A 23,446-nucleotide genomic window follows, 5' to 3' on the forward strand; every position below is an offset into this window, starting at 1 on the left:
TTCAGCTCAGTTTATTTCCACAAGACAGACACATGAGAACCTAGAATAGGTTCTAACAAGAGTCCGTTTCTTTATAAAGAAGAAAAATTGTCCCTTGGTTTTCTCCACAGAATGAATTTGTTCTTACAAAAAAATAATTTTCGATATATACATGCCTACGTTGGAAAACCTTTTGTTCTTGATGGCTTTTGAGACCCCTTTTTAGGCAGAGGGTCGCTTAGCACTTTATGCACCTGCTGACTTTCTCCTTTGCCCTTGCCAGATGGTCACCCTCCCTTGCGGTTTCCCCTTCCAAAAGCATCTTCTATGAAATGGAGAAGCTTGAAAAGTGCAGCCAGCAGGACAGCCTCAGAGACAGCGGCCCCTCGGGGGGTGGCGTGTGCGGGTGGCCGGCCCGCGGGCCGGCGGGTGCCGGGAGGTCCGCCGCTTCCCCCCCCGGGGCGACCCGGGCTCGAAGCAAAGGAACAGAAGGAGGAGGTCGCTGTCACCTCTACTGTGGAGGTTTCGTCCTTCTCTGGGCCAGCAGCGATTTTAGTAAACACGCGTGGCGCCTGCAGCATTTTATCTAGAAAGTACCATCGCTCAGGCAGGTTCGCACATGCCCGTGTACAAAGTGATCTTTACGGAGCGTGGCAAACACAGCCAGCTGTTTGGGACCCACGCTTTTAAGATCTAAGGTAGCTTCCCCAAGCCCCACCCCACCCCCACAGGCTCCTAGAGGCCAAAAATACCGCTATCCTCGACTACATACAGCTTGTGAGTAGCAAAACTTGTAAAAAATGAAGTGTACAAAAGGAAACATTCGTATAGTACATTTGCACCCTGTATATAATGTATCACTCTTCGAAACTGGCCGACAGTCAGGCGTGACAGGTCATCGGTGATGGAAGAAGAACCCTAGCGCCCGTCGCCTGCACGAGTCAATGGTTTGCGTGGTTTTTCCCGAGAGAGAGATTCCCGTTACAGCTACGGTGCTTATGGACGGTCTTTACGTTCAAGAAGCCAGTTGAATTTCCCCGGCATCGAGGCAAGTCACGTCTGATTGTCACAGCGCACGATTCTGGGACAATAAATACAAGCAGAGCGGATGTGCATCTTCACCTGAATCAAGTCGCTCTGGCTCAATTCAACCAGCCTAATTCACTCAGTGCCTTTCAGTGCCTCGTTCACAGTGCGATTTCTGTCCCCTTTTGCAACAGAAAGAAACTAAAAGGTTTACGAACAAAGAGACAAAAGGCTTAGAACTGTTGAGCAATCGTCTTTGAAAAGAATATTCGGCTGGTGGCGGGGCTGACTGGTGTCAACTTCTCCGGCCACCTCCTGGGTCCCCGAAAAGTGCTCTTGTCCTCTCACCGGTTTCACCAAACCGGACGGCGGCAAATGCCTGCGGTGACACTCGGTGCATGTGTGTCCATCCCCCAGCCAAGCGGAACGGAGCGTCATGTCCTCCGCCCCAGACCCGACCCTGTGTGTGTGTGTGTGTGTGTGTGTGTGTGTGCGCGTGTCTGGGCCCCAAGAGGCGAGGACGTGGAGCCCGGGGGGTGACGTCCGCGTGCACCCTGGTGGCCCCGGGTGCTCACGGAGGCTCGCTTTTCTTCAGGAGCTACCTCGCGAGAGAAAGGGGCGGCACGTGGGCCAGGGACGTGCCGTGTCCAGAGGAAGCAGGTAGGCGTGCGGGGCCCTCCGTGTTGGCCCTAAGCCTGGTTACGCCGCGGAAGGGTTAGAAGCCACATCACACCGCTAAACACCGAGTGCCGCATGCCGGGGAAAGCATGCAGGTTTGGGTGCGAAATCTGAAGCGTGAGTTTACACACGAGGTTGAACGGTGCGGCTGAAAACCAGCAGGCCGGAAAGACCCTATTTGGCTGGTCCTAGAGGCGTCTCGGGCAGAGACAAAGCAGCATGCAGAGAGTTACTTATCCGTCACCCCAGAGAGGACACAAATCGGTAGCCACGTGGGCCCGGACAGACGGGAGCCTCCCGAACCGCACGTGACTGAGGCCACTGCTGTTTCTTCAGATCAGCCTCAACGCTCGGGAACTACATGGGCGGAAGGAAGGGTTCCCGAGCCACGGTGCACGAGGAGGGGTCCCGGGGACGGACAGCTAGAGACCCAGAACGCGTCAGTGAGCATTCCTGCACTGTTTACAATGGACTGCTGCTCACGCCGTTTTCTGTTGGTCTTTAGCGGTCTGTGGATGCAGAGCTCGTGTCTACGAGAGGCTGTGCTTCCTGAGGACGGGCTGGAGGGGACACAGGAAGGACGCGGCCACCAGGCCCAGTACGGCCGGTGCCACTTCTTCCTTCGGATTAATCGCAAACGAGGACGGGCTCTCTTTCTGACCGGCGAAGCCCTTCCCCAGGGCCTCCTCGCCTGCATGCAGTGGGGACTGTCACTGATGCCACCAGAGTCCCCGGGTGCTGCTAGCTGCCACAGAGTCACCAGGAAGTGCCATAGGCACCTTAGAAGCCCCTGGAACTCGGGGGGGGGGGCCGGCAAAGAATCTGTGGTCCTCTCCCCAGCTGGACATGGGGGGGGGGGTGTGCCCACAACCCAAACTCCACTCGCCGGGCGGGGCGGACCAGACGCGGCACCTGGTGCCTGAGATGCAAGCCGCCCGCGGTCCCCAGGCTTGGAGTTCAGCCCGTGGGGTGCTCGCGGGGTCCTCCCGCCGCGCCTCCAGCGAGGTGGGGGGCGAGGGCTCCGGAGGCGCACGGAGCGGCAAGCTGGCCCGGTAGACGGGGTCTGCCCACGTCGCCCGCGCTCCCCGGCCCACCGCCCCGCGTGGAGGGCGCCAGAGTCCGGGCCCTGAGCCACCCCCGCCGAGGCCGGCCGGCGCCGTCCAAACACGCGGCCTCCACGTGGACGTGACGTCAGCCACCAACGATGTTGAGTTGTGGGCGTGAAGGAAAAGAAAAGAAGGAAAGCACTATTCTGCGATTTATTAATTTTGAAAATTAAAGGAGCCCCCTCTCCGTCTCCTTCTAAAGCGGACGAAAAGCAAAATCCATCCCCCTCCAAAAAGAAACAAAAAACAGAAAAACAAAAAACAACCCCCCCGAAACGTCCATGGTGAGGTTTGGTTGCTCTCAAGGTCTGGGCACCAAATGCACGGGCTCATCTGTGTTAGATCAGAAGGGAATCACTGAGACTTAAGACCTACGCCCGCCCTCAGCCCCCAACGTACCCGGACCCCGCACGGCCCCTCCAGTGGCTCCGGGAGGAGGGTGCCCGGTACATAGTCATTTCAGGGGGAGAGAACTTCTCTGGCCAAGGAGAACCATGAGTTACAAGGTACAAGACCTCAACCTGGGCCTTCTAGGGACCGCATGCACACAGGAGTGCCCTCCCACCGTTCTCAAGATGCTTCAGGTGTTAGTGAGTTAGCACAGGACACGAACACGGAAGCCGGGAGCCACATGCCACAGGAGAGCAGACTAACCCGAGGTGGCCCCCCTGCAGCGGGGGGAGGGCGGGGTGCTCTCACACGGAACCCAGCAGCGTCCTCGTCCTAGAGACCGCGTGCTGTCCCCAGAGAGCCTCCCAGAATACACACTTAGGGCTGATGCAGAGGCACTTGTCCAATTTAGTCTATATTTTCTCCATGCCTCTTTCCCCCACCTTTTCTCCTAGAAAATCCAACCTGCCTCTATTCGGCACGCTGGCTCCAGTGCACCAGGGCTAACTAACACCCGTTACTTTTCCTTCCTTTGCTAAAAAGAGGGAACAACAAAAAAAAAAGGCGAGGGGGGTGTGACTTGAAAACAGCACGCGGGAGGCTTAAGGAAGAAGTCTGATGCAAGCGGGTGGACAGCGGGATGCTTGAGCCGAGCCTGGGGAGAGGCCTGCTGGGGAGCCCCACGCCCAGGGCTGCAGCGAAGTCGGGACCCTGGCAGACACCCCACAGCAGGGGGAGCTGAGGCGGGGCAGTGCTCCCAGGCTCCCAGGTGAAGCCTGCGCAAGGAGGTGCCCACCCCCGCCCCGGGCACCCGGGCACCTGCTCGGGGAAGGGAGGGGGGGGCCACCACCTCTACCTCTCAGGGAGACGAGAGCCATGAACAGACCAACAGTAAAAATAAAACCCCTAGGAGCCGACGAGCTCCCAGGGAACAGTCTCCAACCGCCTCCAGAAGAGAGGAGGTCTGGTGGGGACATTCTTTGAAACCAACATCCATCCAAGAGGCCCGTGGGCTGCAGGGCAGCTGTCCCCGGGGCTGGCGGCAGGGGTGCGGCCCAGTAGAGGGGCTGACGACTGAGCAGGGAAAAAGAGGGACAGAGGTCTCAGGGGGCGGATCACTTTAGAAACAGATGTAAAGTGCTTCCACACAGGCTCAGGGAGGAGCCAGGCAGCCGGGGTGGGGCGTCCCCACCGCCAGCTCAGGGGCACCTGCCCGGCCACCTGGCGCTCGGCCCACCCTGGTCACCCGAGAACACGCGGCGGGAAGTGTGAAGACAGGACGGGCAGGTGCTTTGTGGGCCTGGGGGCTGACATGTCCTCGTTCCCGGGAGGGACGGGGAGGGTTTGCTGGGGTCAGGGGAGGAGGCGGGGGGGGGGGGGGGCAGGGGGAGTTCCCAAAATAACTGGTAAAAACCAAAAATGGATCTAAGTTTAAGAAGAGAAAGCAGCCGAAGGCTCCCTCTGGCAGGCAGAACTCTCGCGAGGTCGCGGTGGGGTGGGACCCGGCCCCCGGCAGCGGCAGCGGTGGGCCCGCACGCACGGCGCCCTCGGAGCCTGGCTCGTGGGACACTGGGACCCCGCCCGGGGTGCCGCTGGCGTCACCGTCCGCAGGCCTTCCGACGGCTTTACTCTTGGCTCAAGGTTTATTGGTTGATATTAGTCACCAGTTAATACGAAAAATAGTTTCTAAGTGTCTTTTCCTCCGATCTGGGTGCGTGGTTCTGTTTTTAATCGAGCTAACTGGACACCGCCGTCGGGTTACGTGTGCGCCACCACAGCCAGGAATCACTCCTTTTTCTTAAATTCTTGGTTTCCGTAGCTAGAGCCTTTTTCTATTTCAGTCACTCCTATTAGCCGGCGGACTCCAAAGGAAGCTTTGAAATAGGAAAGAGGCAAGGTCAGACTGATGGCTTGGCCGTCCGGTGAGGGAACTCGCTACTGGGCAGGGTCCCGAGGGGATGGCAGGCCAGCCCTCTCCCCTCCCCCGGCCCCTCCCACTGCCGTGCTCAGTCCGTCTGGGGGGGAGTGATGGCCTCCGCTCCTCCAGCGACAGGAGGTGGGTGCGGGCCTGGTGGGGGCTGCACTGCCCTGTGAGGTGCCCAGGGACAGACTGGGTGCCCGTCCCTCCGACAAGGATACCTGGGCGGTCCCGAGCGCCCACGATTCTGTTCGGGACAGTAATGACCATGTCCTCAGAGACCCTCAGACCATCAAGCCCCCCCCCCAAACCCCCCAAACCCGAACGCAGACAGAGTAGCTCAGGGACTCCCCACAGGCGCCTGCCCAGTTCAGCACAGGATGCCACGAGAGCACGTGGCCCTGGGACCTGGCTGTGGTCTCCACGACCCTGTGGCTTAGTGGACAGAGCCCGCTCTCTGAGGCCAAAAGGGCTCCAGGCGCACCCAGCTCCCTGCGGAGCTCTGCGGCTGGCGCTCAGAAGATCCCCGACCCTGAGCTGTGCTATCATTCGCGTGCGTTACCTGCCCCCACAAACCCCAGGAACGTCAGGATCAGGAGGGGGGAACCACTCGCAAAGACGCCGAAGACACAGCTGAAAAGAGGAGACAGCAGGACCGTGGCCCAGAAGAGGAAATTCAGAAGCGTCCACGGCCTTCTGGCAGGTTTGAACTGCTCTCCTGGAAACACGCCCTTCTGGTTATACATCTCCTGCAACGCGTCCTGAAAGAGTCAACGACAGTGGCCGCTGTACTGACCAGTACTGACCACGGAAACGGACTCAGTCTACCACAGTTCCGCGTAAAGAAAGCGGCGAGCCGTGAGTGCGCGGCAGATGCGGGACGGTGTGTCCTTTGCGGAGCCCCTGGGCTGCTTGTGTCAAAGCTGAAAGCCAGCCAGGCACAGGCAGTCACCTCCGCCTTGACCTCATTGCCTCCTGCTACCTTCTGAAGGCGGGGCGGGTGGGGCACGGCCTTGACCTGCCTGGAGCCCAGTCGTGCACCTGCCACAACGCATCCCCCTGCCCCCAGGTCTCCCAGGGGAGGGGCTCCTCCCGTCCAGGACATCCTTTCCTGCAGGCACCTGTCTGCTTCCCAGGGAGGGGGCGTGGCTCCTCTCGGGGCTGCTGGTCCCGCCCACTGCCCTGTCTAACCGGGAGGGCTCAGGCCCACCCCCTGTCGACACCCACCTGGGAGCCAGGATCCTGCTTGCAGGGGTGGGGGAGGGGGAGGGAGGCGGCCAAGCCCGCCTGCCGTCCTGAGGGAGGACCTGTACAAAAGCCTGGTGCTCGTGGCCACCGCGGCACGTACACACCCGCTCCTCCCGGGCGGAGGCGGCTCTGCACCGTTCTGAACGGGGCCCCCCGGCGGGAAGCGTGTGCCAGTGTGCGCATGCACTGGGCGTGTGGCCCTGGCCCGCATTTCAGGGGGAACGGCACTCACCCACGGCACACGGGAGCATTCAGACTCGGTCACATTGGGGCTGTCTCACTGAGACGAAACGCTGGGCCCGACCCGCCGAGGCGGCCTCTTGGAGCTGGCTCTCGGAGCTCCCGCCCTCTCCTCCCGACCCTCCCCTGCCCCGCCTGCTCCCTTCCTTGCAAACCTCCGCTCAACATGCTGGCGCTGGCGAGGATCCCAACCGCCGACGCCTGCAGACCCCTGACCCCATCCCCCCGAAGCCTGGCGGCGGAGGGGCCCCGGGGCCACAGGCCCAGAGCGCACATTCTAGGAGGGCTCGAGTGGCCAGGAGGCAGGAGCGCTGGCCTCGGGGTACCACTTCCTGACCGTGCAGCAGGCGCGCAGACGGCGCGAGGGCAGGAGGCCGGGAGGCCACTCGCAGCCCCGTCTCCACATCTGCAGAATGGGGAAGCCGCGGGCACGACCTCTGTACTCCGCTGGTGAGAGCGGGGTCCGTTCCTAGGTTATGACCGGAGGTAGCCGTGTAAGGTGTCAACGTGTCTCGGAGGCTGTTTGTGGCTTCGGGATCCAAGTGCCGAGCCTGGTCCCTGCAGGGGGCCAGCCGGACCCTCTACTCACACGACCCGGGGGGCAAGGGGCCTCTCACGCTCAGCGTGAACTGGGCGTCTCCTCGAAGCACAGCTTAGAAACATTTCGCAAAGTGAGTAGGCTACGCCAACGGTGACGGCACGAGTCCGTGTCTCCAAGAAACGCGCAGCACAGAGCGGGACACGACCTGACTGTTCGCAGAGGACAACAGGCCGTCACCCGTGGCGCAAGGCCAGAAGAGGGCATTTAAGCGGAGTGAACTGGGGGGCCCGGCTGGCCCGGTCATTGGAGCGGGACTCCTGATCTTGGGGTCGTGAGTTCGAGCCCCACGTCGGGGGTGGGATTTATTAAAATAAAAAAAAAATTTTTTTTAAAGATCTTCTAAAAGAAAAGGAGTGAATTAAATCTACGTATATCAACGCTGACAGACATAAAAACGATGGTGACCGGAGAAAGAAAAAACAGCACACGGTATGCGGTCCTTACTGTAAAATACATGTGACAGGAAGGACAGCCGAGCCTACCGTATTAGTATATGTCTCGATACTCGAGAAAAACATGGCAGATAATATAAAAATACCCCAAAAAGTCGCGGATGTCGAAACTTGTCGCTTGGTGCATTTGCACCAGGTGATCTGGGGAGGTACACCCGGGAGCCGGAGATGAGGCCCCCGCTCCGTCCCCTCCGGGGTCACCATGCTCCCCCCACGCCGATCACACACACGCTCAACGGGCACGCGTGCGAGACGCGCTGGCAGCCTCCCGTGAGGGGCGTCATACGTCCCCCACACACCGCTGCCGGCTCTCTCGGTACACCACATCCCCAAGGCGTAGCCGTGTTGATGGGCCGCAGTTCGTTCACGCGGATGGATTCGCAGCGAACGGAAGCACACACACCGGCTCCCTATTTCCCAGTAACGCGCGACCAGGTCACGGCTCATCTCGTGCCGCGCAGATGCCGTTGCTCACAAAGGTCTGCGGCAAGAGTTTCAAACTCTTTGACGCGGACCTAGATTCAGGGACGCATTCCCCTCTTCCGGCTGGCGGGTGCCAGGTCTGCCTTTCCACCGACCCGAGACACACACGCCGTACGGATTCTGCACGCAGGCTGCGTTTCTCTTCGGGAGAGAGCTGTGTTCTTGGAGATCCCGCGTTCCGTCTAAGTTTTCAAATGTACGGGCATTAAGCTAGAGATGCTACTCTCACCATTGTCCTCTGCTCTCTGGTCAGCTCACCTTTCTGTCTCTACTGATGCAATTACGCTTCTAACTGGTCGGTCTTGCCCGGGGATTTCTAGATCATTAATATTTTCACAGGAAGAGCATGCGGTACAGCTGATCCACTCCTGTGGCTTTGCTTTCCGTCACTATGACGTATGCTGTTTTTATTATTTTCTTCGTTCTATTTTGTGTGTGCTCTCTGTTTTTCTACGTGTATTCACGTATAATGTATGCACGTGCCAGAGTGCTGTGTGCGGTTACTGTGAGGACAAAACGTGCGTAAGACATTTAGAAGAGGTTCGGATACACAGTAAGACGTGTGTCTAATGTCAACGTGACGGTCGTTCCCTCCCGGGGAATCGGTCTTGTCTCTCTGGTTGTTCTAAGAGCTCCTGGTCGTCTTTGGTGTTCTGCAATTTCAGTGATGACTGGGGAGTGGGTATCTTTTCACTTACCCTGTTCCAGACTTGTGGCTCTTGAACCTGACGAGTCCTAGGAGCTTGACGGCGGCCTTCTGACCCCTGCTCCTCGCCACTCCTGCCTCTTTCCAGACCCACCAGCAGTTCTTTTCTGGACCTCTCACTTTGCCCTCCGTGTTTTCTGTACTTCCTTTTATGTTTCCACTCCCTCCTGCTACCTTCCCAGGAATTTCTTCTCCATCTTCCACTTTACTAATTGTGTCTTCAGCTGTATCAAATCTGCTGTTTAATCTATTAATTAAGATTTTACTGTCCACAGCTAGATTTTTCCTGCCTGTAAATTCGACTCGGTTTTTCTTAAATCTGCCTTTTTTTCTGCAGATCCTTCCCTTCTCTTTTCAGTTCCTTCTTTGTGCCCCATCGCTTCGGACGCACTGATTTTAGACTCTGACAGTTCCACTGGCTACAGTTTTTGGAGAGTTTACCTCTTCGGTTCTTTGTGCGCCCTGCCCGTGTGGTCTGGTTATGAGCTCCTCCCCGACGGAATTTTCCCGGTGGAAATCGTGAGCAGCTGAGGTTCGGAGGAACGTCCCTCCGGTCCTGCGTGGGCTTCTCTCAGGAACTCTAGTGATTTGCCTAGAACCACTTGTGTTGATATTTTGGTTCTATTCTCCTTGAGCTGTGTCGCTAGCATAGCCGTTCGAGGGCAGACCCGTGGTTACGTGTTATCAGGGAGCCCTTGTCCAGACCGAGAGGAGAAGGGGGAGCGTCAGAGCCATTTCCCTGCGCTGGAAAGTAGGTTTCTTTCAGTTCACCGTGCGGGGGAAAACTCTCGGAGGGTCCTGAGGCCTGGATCTCAGGATCTCAGGGACCTGGCATGAGATCAAACCCTGATCTTCTGTTCCGGGTAGGCGCTAAAAATCAAGACTCCAGGCTGAGGGGACTCGCAAAACCCGCTGGCAGAGCGTGGCATTCCCGGGTCACAGGCTCGCCACCTGCTTTTCAGCTCAACCTCCTTTTTGGACCCTTAGAGATTTCCCAGATTTTCTTAAGAGCTCGTCAGTGCCTTTAAAAGGGTACTTGTTGAATGCAGAAAGGACTTTCTCATTCTCTAAGCCTCCCACGATACTGAAGATGAAGATCTAACGTCCTGCCCACGTACGGAAACCAAGCTGGCAGGGCGTTCAGGGCAGGGCGTGCTACCGGGGAATGGAGAGGGAAGGACCGGGGTGGGTGGCATAAGGATAACCTCATGTCACCTGTGGCGTGCACACGTGCGCGCGCACACACACACACACACACACGCCATATATATATGTGGAGGCTACAGATCTATACCTTCTTTTACACGAAAAAAGGAAACAAATGTGACAGAACGTTAACCAGCCGCGGTTGTAGAAGCACCGTGTTATCCTCTACACTCGTCTCCAGCGTGTTGATTTCTCACAAGAAAATGGAAAGAATAAAGAGGGTAGAAGTGTTCGAGGACTGCAGACGCCCCGCCCCCGTCTCCAGAAGGTCCCACCTGCCCTGCGAGCCGCCCCGTCCAGACCTCTTCACGAGCCCCCGGGGAGGAAAGCTGAGTTACCTTCTCCTGGTACAGTTTGTGGAGCCACTGAGCTGCTTCCTTTTCATCCAGCGGGATCTCTTCCAGAGGGAATCTCCTGTTTTGTTAAGATCGAGAGCAAAGTGGCTCACTGTTGGATGGCATCGCACAGAAAAGGGGACATAATCGTGGCACAGCTCGGTTATTCTCTGCCCCCTCCCCCCGCCTTTTCTGGTCACGCCTCACTCTCAATTCCTAAAAACACACAAACGTCGAAGGCGTCCACCCGGGCACAGTGGAGCCCTGCGGGACCGCGGGGGCCCCGGAGGGAGGGCCGGGAGACCATTCACCTTCGAGGCAAAGCCAGCGACTCTCACGAGGGGTTCTCCTGAGCAGATCGTGCCCCGTTCCCACTGTGGAGGGCGGGCATTTGTGGGCTGCAGCAGGAGTTTGGGTCTTAATGGTTCGTTCTTTGGAAATAGTCAGAACTGAGAGTGTCTTCCACCAGGCCAAGAAAATTACGTATTTCACGAACGAAAGCTACGTGCTCCAAATACGACAAGCGATAGAGATTCAGGACTTCAGTCTTCACTCACAGACAGCTGACTCCAGTGAAGACACGAACTTATTTACGAAAGTGGTCAGCAGCCGCATTACCGGCCCTGGAGCCCGGGTGTCCAGCTGGGGAGGGGAACCGGGGCAAGGACGGGGACCCGCGGCAGCCGCGGCACCTGAGATCGCCAGCAGGGGGCGCCGGGGCCCACCCAGCAGGCCAGAGTAAGGGCGGCCCTGGGAGAAGCTCTGTGGCTGAAGGCATCCTAACCCTGTCTCTAAGAAAATGGAGAACTTTGCTTCTGCGGATTAGACCTCCCGATCTCCCCCCGTATTTGAAAGGAAAACGGCAAAGTTTTATAAGCACATGTGCCGTCAGACATGGGAGTGACGCGGGGGCCACACGACAAGCAGCCCCTGGGTGGCTCTGTGGACCCCCAAAGTTCTTGGGAACTGGTGTGCCACAGGTGAGGACACGAAGTTCCGAAGGGGGCTGTCCACAGAGGGAGGGCTGCTAAGGGCTTCCAACTCACTCGACTGCCCTCCCTGGCTGTACATCCACATCCCAGAGTGGATGCCGCAGCCACGTTCTATCACAAGGCGGCCACGTGCAGTATGAAACGTATAAAATAAGGACTCAAAATGGTGCTAAACATAAAGATAAAGACGGGCGTCTATCTCCGTCTTTGGAGACGCTTTGAGGCGTCGACTCAAGCCTCTTCAAGGCTTCTGCCCCAAGGGCCAGCACAGACACCGGGAGCTCGGGCCCCCACCACCAAATGCCCCTGACCTTGCCCCCAGTGCAACTTCACCGGGAGGGGACAGGAGGTGGGGTCAAAGGGGAAAGCCCCCTCGGGCCAGGAGAACTTTGGCTGGATTATAAGCATGTTTTACACTCGTCGGAATCCTGCTTTTATTCAAAATACCCCAATGGCAAGTATCACAAAACAGGAAGTTGAAGCCTTTAGAAGCTCTAAGCACATATCCATTACGAGATTAGGTAAAATGTCACTCCATGCCTTTTGCAATAAAGGGCACGACAAACAGAGGAAGGAACGGGTCTCCTCCTGCTGGTGGGGGGCGGGGGGCACCGTCCACTCGGAGGGGCAACCGGTGCGGCGGCCGTGGGCACCGGCCTGGGGCTGGACCGCAGAGTTCCCCCAGCTCCTTCAACCCGCCAGCTCGGACCCCGGCGGCCGAGGCGCACCCCTGACTCCCCGGGGACCGGCTAGGTGAGGGAGGACACAGAGCCCACCACTGTTGCCACTGCCCGGGACCACGGCATGTGTTCTGGTCGGAGTCACGGCCAGGGTCAGGTCAGCCCCAGATCAGCCACGCAGTCCCTGGTGGTCCTAGAGGCCTAAGGGCAAGGATCCCGGGCTCTCTCCCCACCCCAGGATGCAGCGAGGCCTTACACCTACTTCGAGCTCTGCTGCACACTTCAGAAGGAAAAAGCCTCCCGGCTCACTCTTCACATTCACAAAGTTACTCCTGGTGGGGAGACTAGGTCCCCCCAGCATGTTGTCGTTTCAAACACGTACCTGCTCACGTTCTCTACACTCACTGGAGGGGGGCCTCTGACGAGGGCCAGCGTGACCGGCTAGACACCCAGCCGGTGCTGGCGGGTGTCAGACACAGGAGCCAACGGCTCCGCGGGACCCGCCCACACGCCGGGGAAGGTCCTGCCCTCCCGGGCCTTTGAAGGGACGGAGGGATGGACAAGTCTCCCCAGGGATATTCGGACAGAGAGCGGAGCAGGAGGGCGCGCATGGAATCACGCCCGAGCTGGCCTCACAGTCCCCACTAAGAGCATCGGCCCCTTGAGCTGGGACAGCTCACCCTTCTGTCGAGAGCAAGCCTGGTCACTGTCCAAGCTGAACCTCACTCGGCCCCTTTTAAAAAGAAGGGGCTGCTGCTCCCCCAGAGCTTCCAGAACATTCTGCCTTTACCCCCGCACCCACCCCTCCACCCTGCAGGAGGGGTGCTTGTGTCTGTCCCCACATCTGCAGTCCTGGGGAGAAGGCTGCCTCCCCTGGGCGCAGGGAGGGCCCGGTGCCAGGGGCTGGGGAGGCGGGCGGGGGGCGGGGGGTGGCTGCCACTGGCGGGGACCCTCCCAGCTCACCTCACGCACATGTCTGCCTCGTACTTCTTCCCGTAGAGGATCCCCAGCAAAGACGGGTTCTTGTTTCCGCGGAAATTCAGCGTGACGTCATACACGGCTGCGACTGTAGGGAGAGGCGGGGGTGAGCCCTGGGCCAGGGCCGCAGCGCGCCTGCACCTGCCCCTGCGGCCGCACCACTCCGCCCCCGCATCCCTCGGCGCCCACCCCTGCACCACAGCATCGCTGGTGCCCACGCCGCACGGCACGCGCGCGCAGCTCAGCACCCGCACAACCCCGAACCCGCCCCGCACAGTCCTGCGCCCCACCGCAGGCTCACCTTCCTGCCACGTGGGTACGCGGGTCGAGTGCAGTTACTGACCGTTCGTGTCCAAATTTACTGTCTGGCTGCTTCCTACTTGCTCTGCTCTTTGTCCCCTCTCTTTGATCTTGCCTCCGTTGGGATTAATCAGGAACACATACGGTTCCCCTCGTAAGGTTTCCAGTTACACGCTTTTTCATCGCTTTGCTGATTCCCCACTAACTAGCGTTCCGTCGTGTCGGAAAGGACACGACAGCCTCACACATGTTAACCCCACCCACTTGCCTCTGCCTGTATCTCACATGTCATTTGCGTGGCTCGGGGCAGGTCACTCCCCCGTCCTGCTGCACGCAGAGCCCAGGGCAGGTGGCGGCCGCTTACCTGTCCCCCGGAGGCACTGGACCGCCGTGGTGAAGCCCTTGGTACGAGGCAGCAGGTGGTACTTGAGGGCGGGCAGCCCCTTGGAGGCGGCCACCTCCATGCTGACGCGGTGCTTCTTCTCCGTGAAGCGCGTGCCCTCGCAGTACAGGAGGAACTAGGACACGAGAGCACGGGGACGGAGGTTACCCCGGCGACAGGCCCCGGGGAACGTTCCCACCCACAAAGCGCGCGTCACTGAATCTGTCAAACTGACGGAACACTCTAGTGACCAGCACGTGGCATCGCTGAAAACGCCGTCCTGTTCCGGGCTGCAATCCATGCTCCAGCCACACAAAGTCCCTCACCCAACGGCTAACGGCATGTCGCTCGTTCTCAAAGAATGCAGAACGCAACTTCCCGGAAGCAGGAAGGTGTCCCTGCAGCCTTCTGCCCCCCTGAGCGGAAAACAGGCTTTCATCCCTTTGCCTTAACGTGAGGGTCAGAGATGCTGAGAGGGGGGCCGCTTCTCAAAGAACTACTCTGCCAGAGACCGGAAAGAAAGACTAGAAAGAGTAAAGCCGTTCGGGCGCCTGGGGGCCCAGTTGGTCGAGCGTCCGGCTCTCGTTCTCAGCTTAGGTCATGATCTCACGGTTCAGGAGTTTCCGGCCCCACGTCGGGCTCTGTGCCGACAATGCAAGAGCCTACTTGGGATTCTCTCTCTCTCTCTCTCTCTCTCTCTCTCTCTGTGCCCTTCCCCTGCTCACACGCGTGCTCTCTCTCTCTCCCTGCCCCGCTCAGAGTACACGCGCACTCACACAGGTGCGCACGGGTGCTCTCTCTCTCAAAAACAAACAAACTTAAAAAATAAAAAGGAAGAAACCATCTTCAAACCGACTGTAATTTCTGTAATTTCAGATGGCCATCCCACCAAACCCAGGTGCCTGAAGGGTGGATGTTGTGAACAGCAGGGTAGATCTTCTTGGGGCCGAGGTACAAACGTATTCCCCAGAACCATGGGGTCCCTGGGGTTTGCTCCGCAACCTGGCGCCCCCCGCCCCGAAGCTGCTCCCCGCAGAGAAGTCTCCTGAGGGGCCCCGCTGGGGACACAGGAAGGGGCTCCCGTCTGGGCTGCAGCGGGTGGAGGAGGCCGCCCTGGAGGGACGCCCCGGCCTGCAAGTTCAGGTGCAGGAGAGCCCGTGGGCTGACAGCGGCTGGCTCAGGCCCAGGCCGCGGGGGTCCTGGGCACGGGCGGCCGACGGGCACTCACCCACATGTACTCGGGGTAGTCCGCCAAGCGCTCCAGCCCCCGGATGACGGTGTCCCGGTCTTCCTCCCACCTCCGCTTGCAGAACACGATCTCCAGGAAGTACCACGTCCAGCCGATGAGGGGGACGTACAGCAGCTCCCTCTTCGCCAGGACTTTGGAACTCTGGGGGCGGGGGGGTGGGGCAGGTGGCGAGGGTCAGAACCCGCTCAGGCGCCCCGGACCGGCTGGGTGTCTGGGGACTTCGCCGTCAGGGAGGAGGCCGGGCTCTGAGCCTGGCCGCCGGTTTCAGCGTGACCCCAAGCACGCAGGCGCGCTGTCCCACAGGCGAGGAGGCTGGGGCGCAGGCCTGGCGGAGGGAGGGCGCCCGCCGTGGCCGCCGGGCCTGGGGCTGCCTGAGGGAGACCCGGGGCCGCCAGGCACAGAGGCTTTCTCTGCATCGTGCTCCTTGGCCTGCCTCGCGGGGCCCTCACCTGACACAGCTCAGCCGGCAGGGACTCTGGGTAAGACTTCCCCAGAGGAAATGTCAGAAACCTGAGCTCAAGACAAGCCCCGGGGAGCTGTGGGTGCCCGGACCCCAGACTCTGGGAGCAGAGGGACCAGGGGCCTTCCTTTCCTGGGAAGGAAAACCCAGATACCAGGGACCCCCGCATGGCTCACCCCCAGCACCTCCCAGGACCCCCCATCCCTAACCCCCAACACCTCCTAGGACCCCCTATCCCTCACCCACAGCACCTCCCAGGACCCCCTACCCCTCACCCCCAGCACCTCCCCGGACCCCCCATCCTTCACCCCCAGCACCTCCCTAGGACCCCCGTGTGGCTCACCCCCAGCACCTCCCAGGACCCCCCACACCTCACCCCCAGCACCTCCCTGGACCCCCCATCCTTCACCCCCAGCACCTGCCCGGGACCCCCGTGTGGCTCACCCCCAGCACCTCCCAGGACCCCGCACCCCTCACCCCCAGCACCTCCCAGGATCCCCCCACCCCTCACCCCAAGCACCTCCCTGGGACCCCCACCCCTCAGCCCCAGCACCTCCCCGGACCCCCACCCCTCACCCCCAGCACCTCCCAGGACCCCCCACCCCTCACACCCAGCACCTCCCCAGACCCCCCCACCCCTCACCGCCAGCACCTCCCAGGACCCCCCACCCCTCACCCGCAGCACCTCCCTGGACCCCCCCCATCCTTCACCCCCAGCACCTGCCAGGGACCCCCGTGTGGCTCACCCCCAGCACCTCCCAGGACCCCCCACCCCTCACCCCCAGCACCTCTTAGGACCCCCTATCCCTCACCCCCAGCACCTCCCTGGACCCCCCCATCCTTCACCCCCAGCACCTCCCTGGACCCCCCACACCTCACCCCCAGAACCTCCCTGGACCCCCCACCCCTCACCTCCAGACCTCCCAGGATCCCCCACCCCTCATACCCAGCACCTCCCCAGACCCCCCCACCCCTCACCCCCAGCACCTCCCCAGAACCCCCCCATCCGTCACCCCCAGCACCTCCCAGGACCCCCCACCCCTCACCCCCAGCACCTCCCTGGACCCCCCCCATCCTTCACCCCCAGCACCTGCCCAGGACCCCCCACCCCTCACCCCCAGCACCTCCCAGGACCCCCCACCCCTCACCCCCAGCACCTCCCCAGAACCTCCCCACCCGTCACCCCCCGCACCTCCCCGGAACCCCCCCACCCCTCACCCCCAGCACCTCCCTGGGACCCCCGTGTGGCTCACCCCCAGCACGCCAAACCGCTCGCACATGGTCCACCCACAGAGGAAGTCGATTTCGAAGTTGTGGTTGAGGATGACCACCACGTGCTCCTTGCCGAAACGGTCCACCGTGGCCTGGTCAGTGAAGAGCGTGCACTCCGTGCAGGACCACCACTCCAGAAGCATGACCAACTCTGCGGACACACGGGGCGGCGTGAGCGGGCAGGGGGCTGCGCTCGGATCCGGGCCCCCACCGTGGGCGGGCACAGGCCGAGCCCGTGCCCCTGGGGACGTTCACAGAACGTCCATCCAGAGCGGGATTTCCTGCTGGAAATGAGTCTTGGCGCTTTATGTTTCATAAATTAGATTTTCCAAAATTATAATTACCTTTTCTAAACAAAAGTCAGGGAGGGGCGCCTGCGTGGCTCAGTCAGTTAAGCGTCTGACTGTGGCTCAGGTCACGGTCTCACAGTTCATGGGTTCGAGCCCCGCGTCGGGCTCTGTGCTGACAGCTCGGAGCCCGGAGCCTGCTTCCGATTCTGTGCCTCCCTCTCTCTGCCCCTCCCCTGCTCACGCTCTGTCTCTCTCTCTCTCTCTTTCAGAAATAAGCAAACATTAAAAAACTTTAAACGTAAGTCAGGTAGAAGACAAATTGGAAAGCAGAAGCAGAGGAAAGCAGTAATTTCTAAAATTGTGAAATGTCCAGGTGTGATTCCCACACGTGCTGTGATTTGAGGAACTGTCACATTGCAGCCGCCGACTGGGAGGGGAGAGGGGTGGGCGCACGCGCACAGTCAGCTGCGGGACTGCTGAGGTCAGCAGGGTGGCTGTGCTGAGCCACTGCCAGCCAGCGTGGGCCCACCGACCGGGCCAGGCGTCCCGAAAAAGGTGGCCTCGCAGACCAGGAAGCCCGACTTGCAGGCTCAGGGTCTCCACGGGGCAGCCCCGTTCTTTCTCGGTACCAGCCCATCCGTCTTCTGAGGGGACCGTCCCTTGAGGATGGAGGGCAGGGCCTGGAGACTGGGCTCCAAGCCTGACTTCCCAGGCCTCGGTGTCCCCATTTACACACAGGAGAAGACAGTAGCTTCCTCACAGGGGCCTCTGGAGGACCCAACGGGCTACAGCTTGTGACGTTAACACGCAAGAAGCAGAGAACCGAGGCTGGTTTCTCCTTCTGATGGGCGTCCCCATCAGCCCGGCCTAAAGTGGGGGCTTCAAAAGTTCGGCCCCCAGCACGCTCCCGATCGTGCAGCCTCTGGAGTCTCACCTTCCTCCGTGATGGGAGCTGGATGAGAAGTATGACCCTCGGATGATACCTGAACTCACCAGCCGAAGTCCCTGCCACCCAAGGCGGGGTCAACAGAAGAGGCCACCTGTCAGAGGCTGACTCAGCACCCGGGAACCCGCCAGTCGTGGCCACGTCTATCCCACATTAGACTGCACTGGAGAAAGGCAGGGGCGTGGAACGACAAAGGATCCGAACACACACTTCTCCAAAGGTTACTCACAAGTGGCCAACGAGCACACAAGGAGACGCTCAGAATCGTCGGTCACCAGGAAAACGCACACCCGGGCCACAGTGAGACATCCCTTCCCGCTCATCGGGACGGCCATGGTCACACACAGACGGGGGCAAGTGTGGGCGAGGGCAGGAGACACTGGAGCCCCGTACGGCGCCGGTGGGGACGCAAAAACGGTGCAGCTGCCGTGGTTGGAACAGTACTGGGCGCGATCTCGGAACAGACAGGTGGGAAGACCCAACGACCCCACCCGGGGGGATCTGCCCGGGGGACACGAACGCAGATGTGCACGCAAAAGCCTGTGCACGCACGCCCACAGCCACATCGTTTGTGACAGCCAGAAGGCAGAAACAACCCGAGCGCCCAGACTGCTGGACGGATGGGACACGATGTCTGTCCGCACCAGGTGACGTCGTCCAGCTGCACCGTGGACGGGTCTTGAAAGCATCGTGCTCAGTGCGAGTCTGTCTTCAAGGACCACCTGCTGCAGGAATGTCCAGAATGGGCAAATCCATGGACAGAAAGAAGCGTACTGGCCGCAGCGACGAGGGGAGTGACCGTCGGTGGGCCGGGGTTCCTTTCTGGGCCGAACCCCAAAACCACTGGGCGGTATACTTTAAGTGGGTGAATTTTATCTCAGTAAAGCTGTTGACAAGAAAAGGAAAGAAAGAAGGGAGGCCACAAGGCCACTGGTGCATCTGAAAGCACATCCCCTGTGGACCGGGCTCCCCTGGCCCCCCCAACCCCGGAGAGCCGCACCCCACAGACGCCCACACCAGGTGACGAGCCTTGCTCCTGCCCCTCCCTCTCCGGCCGATTGTCATTTAGCCGATGGCAGCAGTCCGGCAGGGCCTGGGCAAAGTTCCAGGTGCACGCTGGTCCACAAGAGACCGTGGATGGGACCGTGGCTCCGAAAGCGATCGGCTAGGGCACCAGGAAGCGGTTTCCCATTACTCTAGTAAGAAGACTTGGGGTCTGCCCTCTTAACAGACCTTCAGCGCACAAGCCAGCATCGTTACGCGTGGGCACGGTGCTGGTGGCCACGGACCTCTCGGACCTTCTCACCTCGCACGACAAGAGTCTACGCCCCTGTGCGCCTGTAGGGTTTGCCGACCTTGGGTCCCTCATATGAGCGGAGCCGGGTGGTGCTTCTTCTGTGACCGGCTTATTTCACTCAGCACGAGGTCCAGCACTTGCCTGCGTGTGGTCACACGTGGCAGGAGTTCCTCCTCTGTTTTCCACTGTACGCGGACCACATTTGCTCCATCCACTTATCCATCGATGGACACTGAATGTGTCCCGCTGTCGACTCCCGTGGACGACGCCACTGGGAGCGCGGGCAGACTCTGCAACGCTTCCTCATCGTTAGCTTGAGAGGGGCCACTGATGCCTCAACCTCCAGACTCAGAAACGCCAAGGGCAGCGAGGGCAGTGCGCCAGCTGTGGGGTCCCCCACGTGGTCAACGTCCCGCAAATGCCGGCTTTCCCAGCCATCGCTGCGTTTCACGGAGGCATCCGGAACAGAGCGAGACAGTGCTCATCTAAGACTGACGCAGGACGCGGAATTTTCTAAAAAGGATCTTTTTCAAGGCCGTGTCTTCACTTAGGCTTGACAACGCGTGCCTCACTCACGCTGGCACTTATAACGATGCCTACACACCCCTTGTGGCCACGACCGCTTCCCAAGACGGCCCTGGACAGCACACCGTTGGAAACCACGACGCGGGCTCAGAACAGCCACCGGCCCTTCGTGCTGGCCGGTGACAGCAGTGAGGACACTGAGGCCCGGCCCGGCCGCACTCTGCAGGCAGGCAGAGGATGACCACGTCCCGCCATGCGTTGGATCTCAAGGCAGCCACAAATGCAGGCACGTTGCATCAGAACAGAGGGACGCGAGCACATCACCACCGCACGTAAGGCTTCTCCGGGTCCCCACGACCGCCGAGGGGAAGCACAGGGCAGCAGCCCAGATGCACAGAAGAGCCCTGTGGGGGGCGGCTGGGCACGTGGCACCCGCGTTTGCGCGCAAGGACACGGGTGGAGTCCCACAAGCAGATGTGCGCTGGCGGGCAGGCTTCCCCCTCCTAACGCAGCCCCTCGCTGTGGTCAGCACCGGGGACCTCTGCCTTTCTGATGGAGTGAGAGGTCTGACCCGGGAGTGACGAGACGGATGGACACCGGCCGCCCCCTGTCGCTGTCCTGGAGATGGGCCCTATCAGAGGGTCGCCTGATGGAAGGCCGCTCTTTCCTGCCAGCCGTCGGTGGGCGGAGGGTCCCTGCCTGTGGTCCCGGCCGAGCTGGGGAGCATCTGGAATTAGCAGTTCTGCTGGTTGGCTCCTGAGCCCTCACTAATTTTTTTGTGGTTCCCTCTGTTCAGGCACATGTTTGCCCCTCCACGGCGAGCGAGCGTTCCCTGCTTACCCCAGCCCCGCAAGGAACATCGCTGCGCACGTGCTCCCTGCATCAACTTCTGCTGTGAGGCTGGCGGTTTTCTCCTTTGCAGCTGGGAAGCTTCAGTCTCGGCTGGGTCGGCCGAGAACAGGCCATGTGGCTCCACGCGTGTGACCCTAAGCTCTGTGGCCAGACGACAGTCATGCTGGGAACGCGGTGGTCAGCGGGAGGGCGCCAGGCCTGACGGGGCGGGGACAGGACCACACATCCAGTTGAACAGAAGGCAGGTTCGGGGGCACTGAGATTCCAGGGCTCACCGTGCGCCCCGGAATGTAGGGAAGCCTCCCACGCGGCCCTAACATGAGGAGGACTTGCCCCTGTATTTCAGGGTAACGTGGAGAACACCCCCAAATTCAGCAGGTGCCCTGGGGGCTCCCATGGCCTGGCACTCAGCAGCAGAAGGCCCGGCTGCGGGGGGGGGGGGGGGGGGGCGGGGGTGAGGGGCCCCACCCAGCCCGCTTCACCCCTCCAGCACGTTTTCTCCTCTCCACGCTTTCCGCTACTTTGTCTGTTTTGCAAAAAAGGATTTGTCGTTGCTCGTTTAATCCACCTTGTTCTAATAGCTCTGAGGTTGGTCTGATGTCTGTTTCCCACCCTGCCCTCCCTTAGCCAAGTCCAATGGTGACATGGCCGCTCTCTTCCTGGCAAATATGAGAATGGAGGGCTGGTGGGGGTGGGGCACCGGAACACTGCGGCCCCCCCATCCCCACCCGGACCCCTGTTTCAGCCTCACAAACCGGGCATCACTATGTAATAGGATCGTTCAGAGGTACCTACTTGCCGTTTTCTCTGACTTCCTTCTTTCTTGCAGCTCAGCCCCTGTCGTGCTGTCAGCTTTATTCTCACCAGAGAGAGTTTTCAGGTGCTTGTCCGTGGGCTGTGAGGGCTGCCACTGTGCGTTGGCCTCTGGCTGTTCCTGACTTGTGCGGGCAGCTGGGCCAGGGTGGTGAGGCTCCCTCGGGGTCAAGGCCTCCCAGCCCCTGACTCGACCCCGCTGGGCCGAGACCAGGCCCATCGGTCCAGCCGGCAGGTGCCCGGCTTTCCTGTCTGGGTATTTGTACAGCCTGCCCTTTGTCTCCGTGGGCTGTGACTTCCCTGGGGCAGGTCCACGTGTGGATTCTGTTTCTTTCCCTGCTGGGCATGCGCTGTCCCCCTAGAGCCACAGAACCACGTCTCCATCCATCCGGGGGCGTCCTCGGCCATCACCTCCCCCGGCGCTGCCTCCCCGTGTCCCCCCACAGACCTGCGCGTCCCCCCTTCCTTCTCGTTGCTCCCGTGTCACACTTCCCTGGCGGGGCTCCGCCACACGTGTGCGCCCCACGTGCCCGTCCCTCGTGAGCAGGGTCCAACGTGACGGAACACGCGTCTTCTACGCGTTCACTTTAAAAACTACAATTACGGTTTTTATTTATAGAAGTTCTATTTGATTCTTTGTCACACCTGTCGCTGTCTGTCAGTCTTTTGTTCTCCTCGGACGGACCGTGAATTCCCATCTTATCTGTCTTGACAGATTCCTCAGGCCTAACTGGGAGCTACTGATCCCAAGAGGTGCCGCGAACCTGCTCCCCGTCCCCGCCGGCCACGGCTCCGGGTCCTGGTGTAGATCCAGCGTCCCCCCTCCCCTGCAGCGGGCCCAGCTGGGGCCCCGGGAAGGCAACCTCGAGATTCAGTGAGCACCCCGCTTTCTGCTGGGTGGAGGGGGCGGGGCTGAGAGGTTCCCTTACTTCCTGTGAAGCCAGCCGGCTTTCTCCGGGACTGAGCTCCTCACCATCCTGCTGGAGGCGGAGTCTACAATTTTGTTTTTATCGATTAGCATTTGCCCTTTGGGTGTGTGCTCACATCACGTCTTACGCTCATCAACAACTCATTGTATTTTTCACGTCAGAGGAATTCTGGTTCTCCCCCCACCCCACCCCCACACACAAATCGTGTCTCATCCAGAAAAGAAACCAAACCCTGGGCACTGAAGCTGCTACGTGTGTAAGGCAAGAGAAAGCCACAGGCCGGCGTGCTGGCCTCGGCAGAGGCAGCGGGAGGTCACGGCCTCCTCGACGGGGCTCCCTTCTCTGCCCCGGAACCGGGAGGCGAATGGAGACCCACCTTTCCCCACACGGCAGGCACGCGGTGGCTATTACTCTCTCTTTAGTGGAAAAGAAACAGGGTCTTATGCGAAAAAATGGAAACGGCACAAAGTCAGACGTGTAAATAAATAAACGTAAACCCTAAAAAAAATAAAAGGCAAAATAAACAGCAAAGAAGTAAGACAAAAAAGGAAAAAAGTAGAAGGCCCTCCTCCCTGCACTCCCTGACACTCAGTCTCCCGTTGACCCCTTGAGACCCTCTGGGCACGAACGGCCGTGTAGACGTGCACACACCTCACACACACGGTGTTCAAAAACACCAGCATGCCACGTACTTTGCGGGAGACCTTCCCTTTGCGCTTAAAAGCGTGTCTTAAGCAGCGCCAGGGTGGCTCGGTCGGTCGAACGTCCCACTCTTGGTGTCGGCTCAGGTCACGATCTCACAGTTCATGAGTTCGAGCCCCGCGTCGGGCTCCGCGCTGACGGTGTGGAGCCGGCTTGGGATTCTGTCTCTCTCTCCCCGCCTACCCCTCCCCTTGCGCATGCTCTCTCTCTCTCTCTCTCAAAATAAATGAGTAGACTTTAGGAAAAAAGGACGTTGAAGATGGTCCTCTATCAAGTCGAGAGACGGTCCCCGGTCGGTAACGGCTGTGCCAGGCGGACTCACCGTAGCCGGCCTCCACTCGTGGGCACTGTGGCTGCCGCCACTTTTATGCTAATATAGAAATGACACGACGAGAATGTCTGTACGTATGT

The 23,446-nt window shown here is 60.1% G+C and overlaps 1 protein-coding gene across 2 annotated transcripts in view; it reads right to left on the reverse strand.

The window, feature by feature from the left end:
- Window positions 1-4,803: 4,803 nt before the first annotated feature.
- The window catches only part of AGPAT3 (1-acylglycerol-3-phosphate O-acyltransferase 3), an 80,198-nt gene continuing 61,555 nt past the window's right edge, over window positions 4,804-23,446 (reverse strand). For both annotated transcript variants that reach the window (XM_042903275.1, XM_042903274.1), the window contains exons 3-9: window positions 16,663-16,832; window positions 14,929-15,090; window positions 13,683-13,836; window positions 13,004-13,106; window positions 10,372-10,447; window positions 5,660-5,858; window positions 4,804-5,053 (exon numbers count right to left, since the gene is read on the reverse strand). In XM_042903275.1, coding sequence (XP_042759209.1) covers window positions 4,965-5,053; window positions 5,660-5,858; window positions 10,372-10,447; window positions 13,004-13,106; window positions 13,683-13,836; window positions 14,929-15,090; window positions 16,663-16,832 — 953 coding nt within the window. In that variant the 3' untranslated portion in view covers window positions 4,804-4,964. The remainder of the gene's footprint in view (window positions 5,054-5,659; window positions 5,859-10,371; window positions 10,448-13,003; window positions 13,107-13,682; window positions 13,837-14,928; window positions 15,091-16,662; window positions 16,833-23,446) is intronic.

This window comes from Panthera leo, chromosome C2 (assembly GCF_018350215.1).
Source record: "Panthera leo isolate Ple1 chromosome C2, P.leo_Ple1_pat1.1, whole genome shotgun sequence".
Lineage (NCBI taxonomy): Eukaryota > Metazoa > Chordata > Mammalia > Carnivora > Felidae > Panthera > Panthera leo.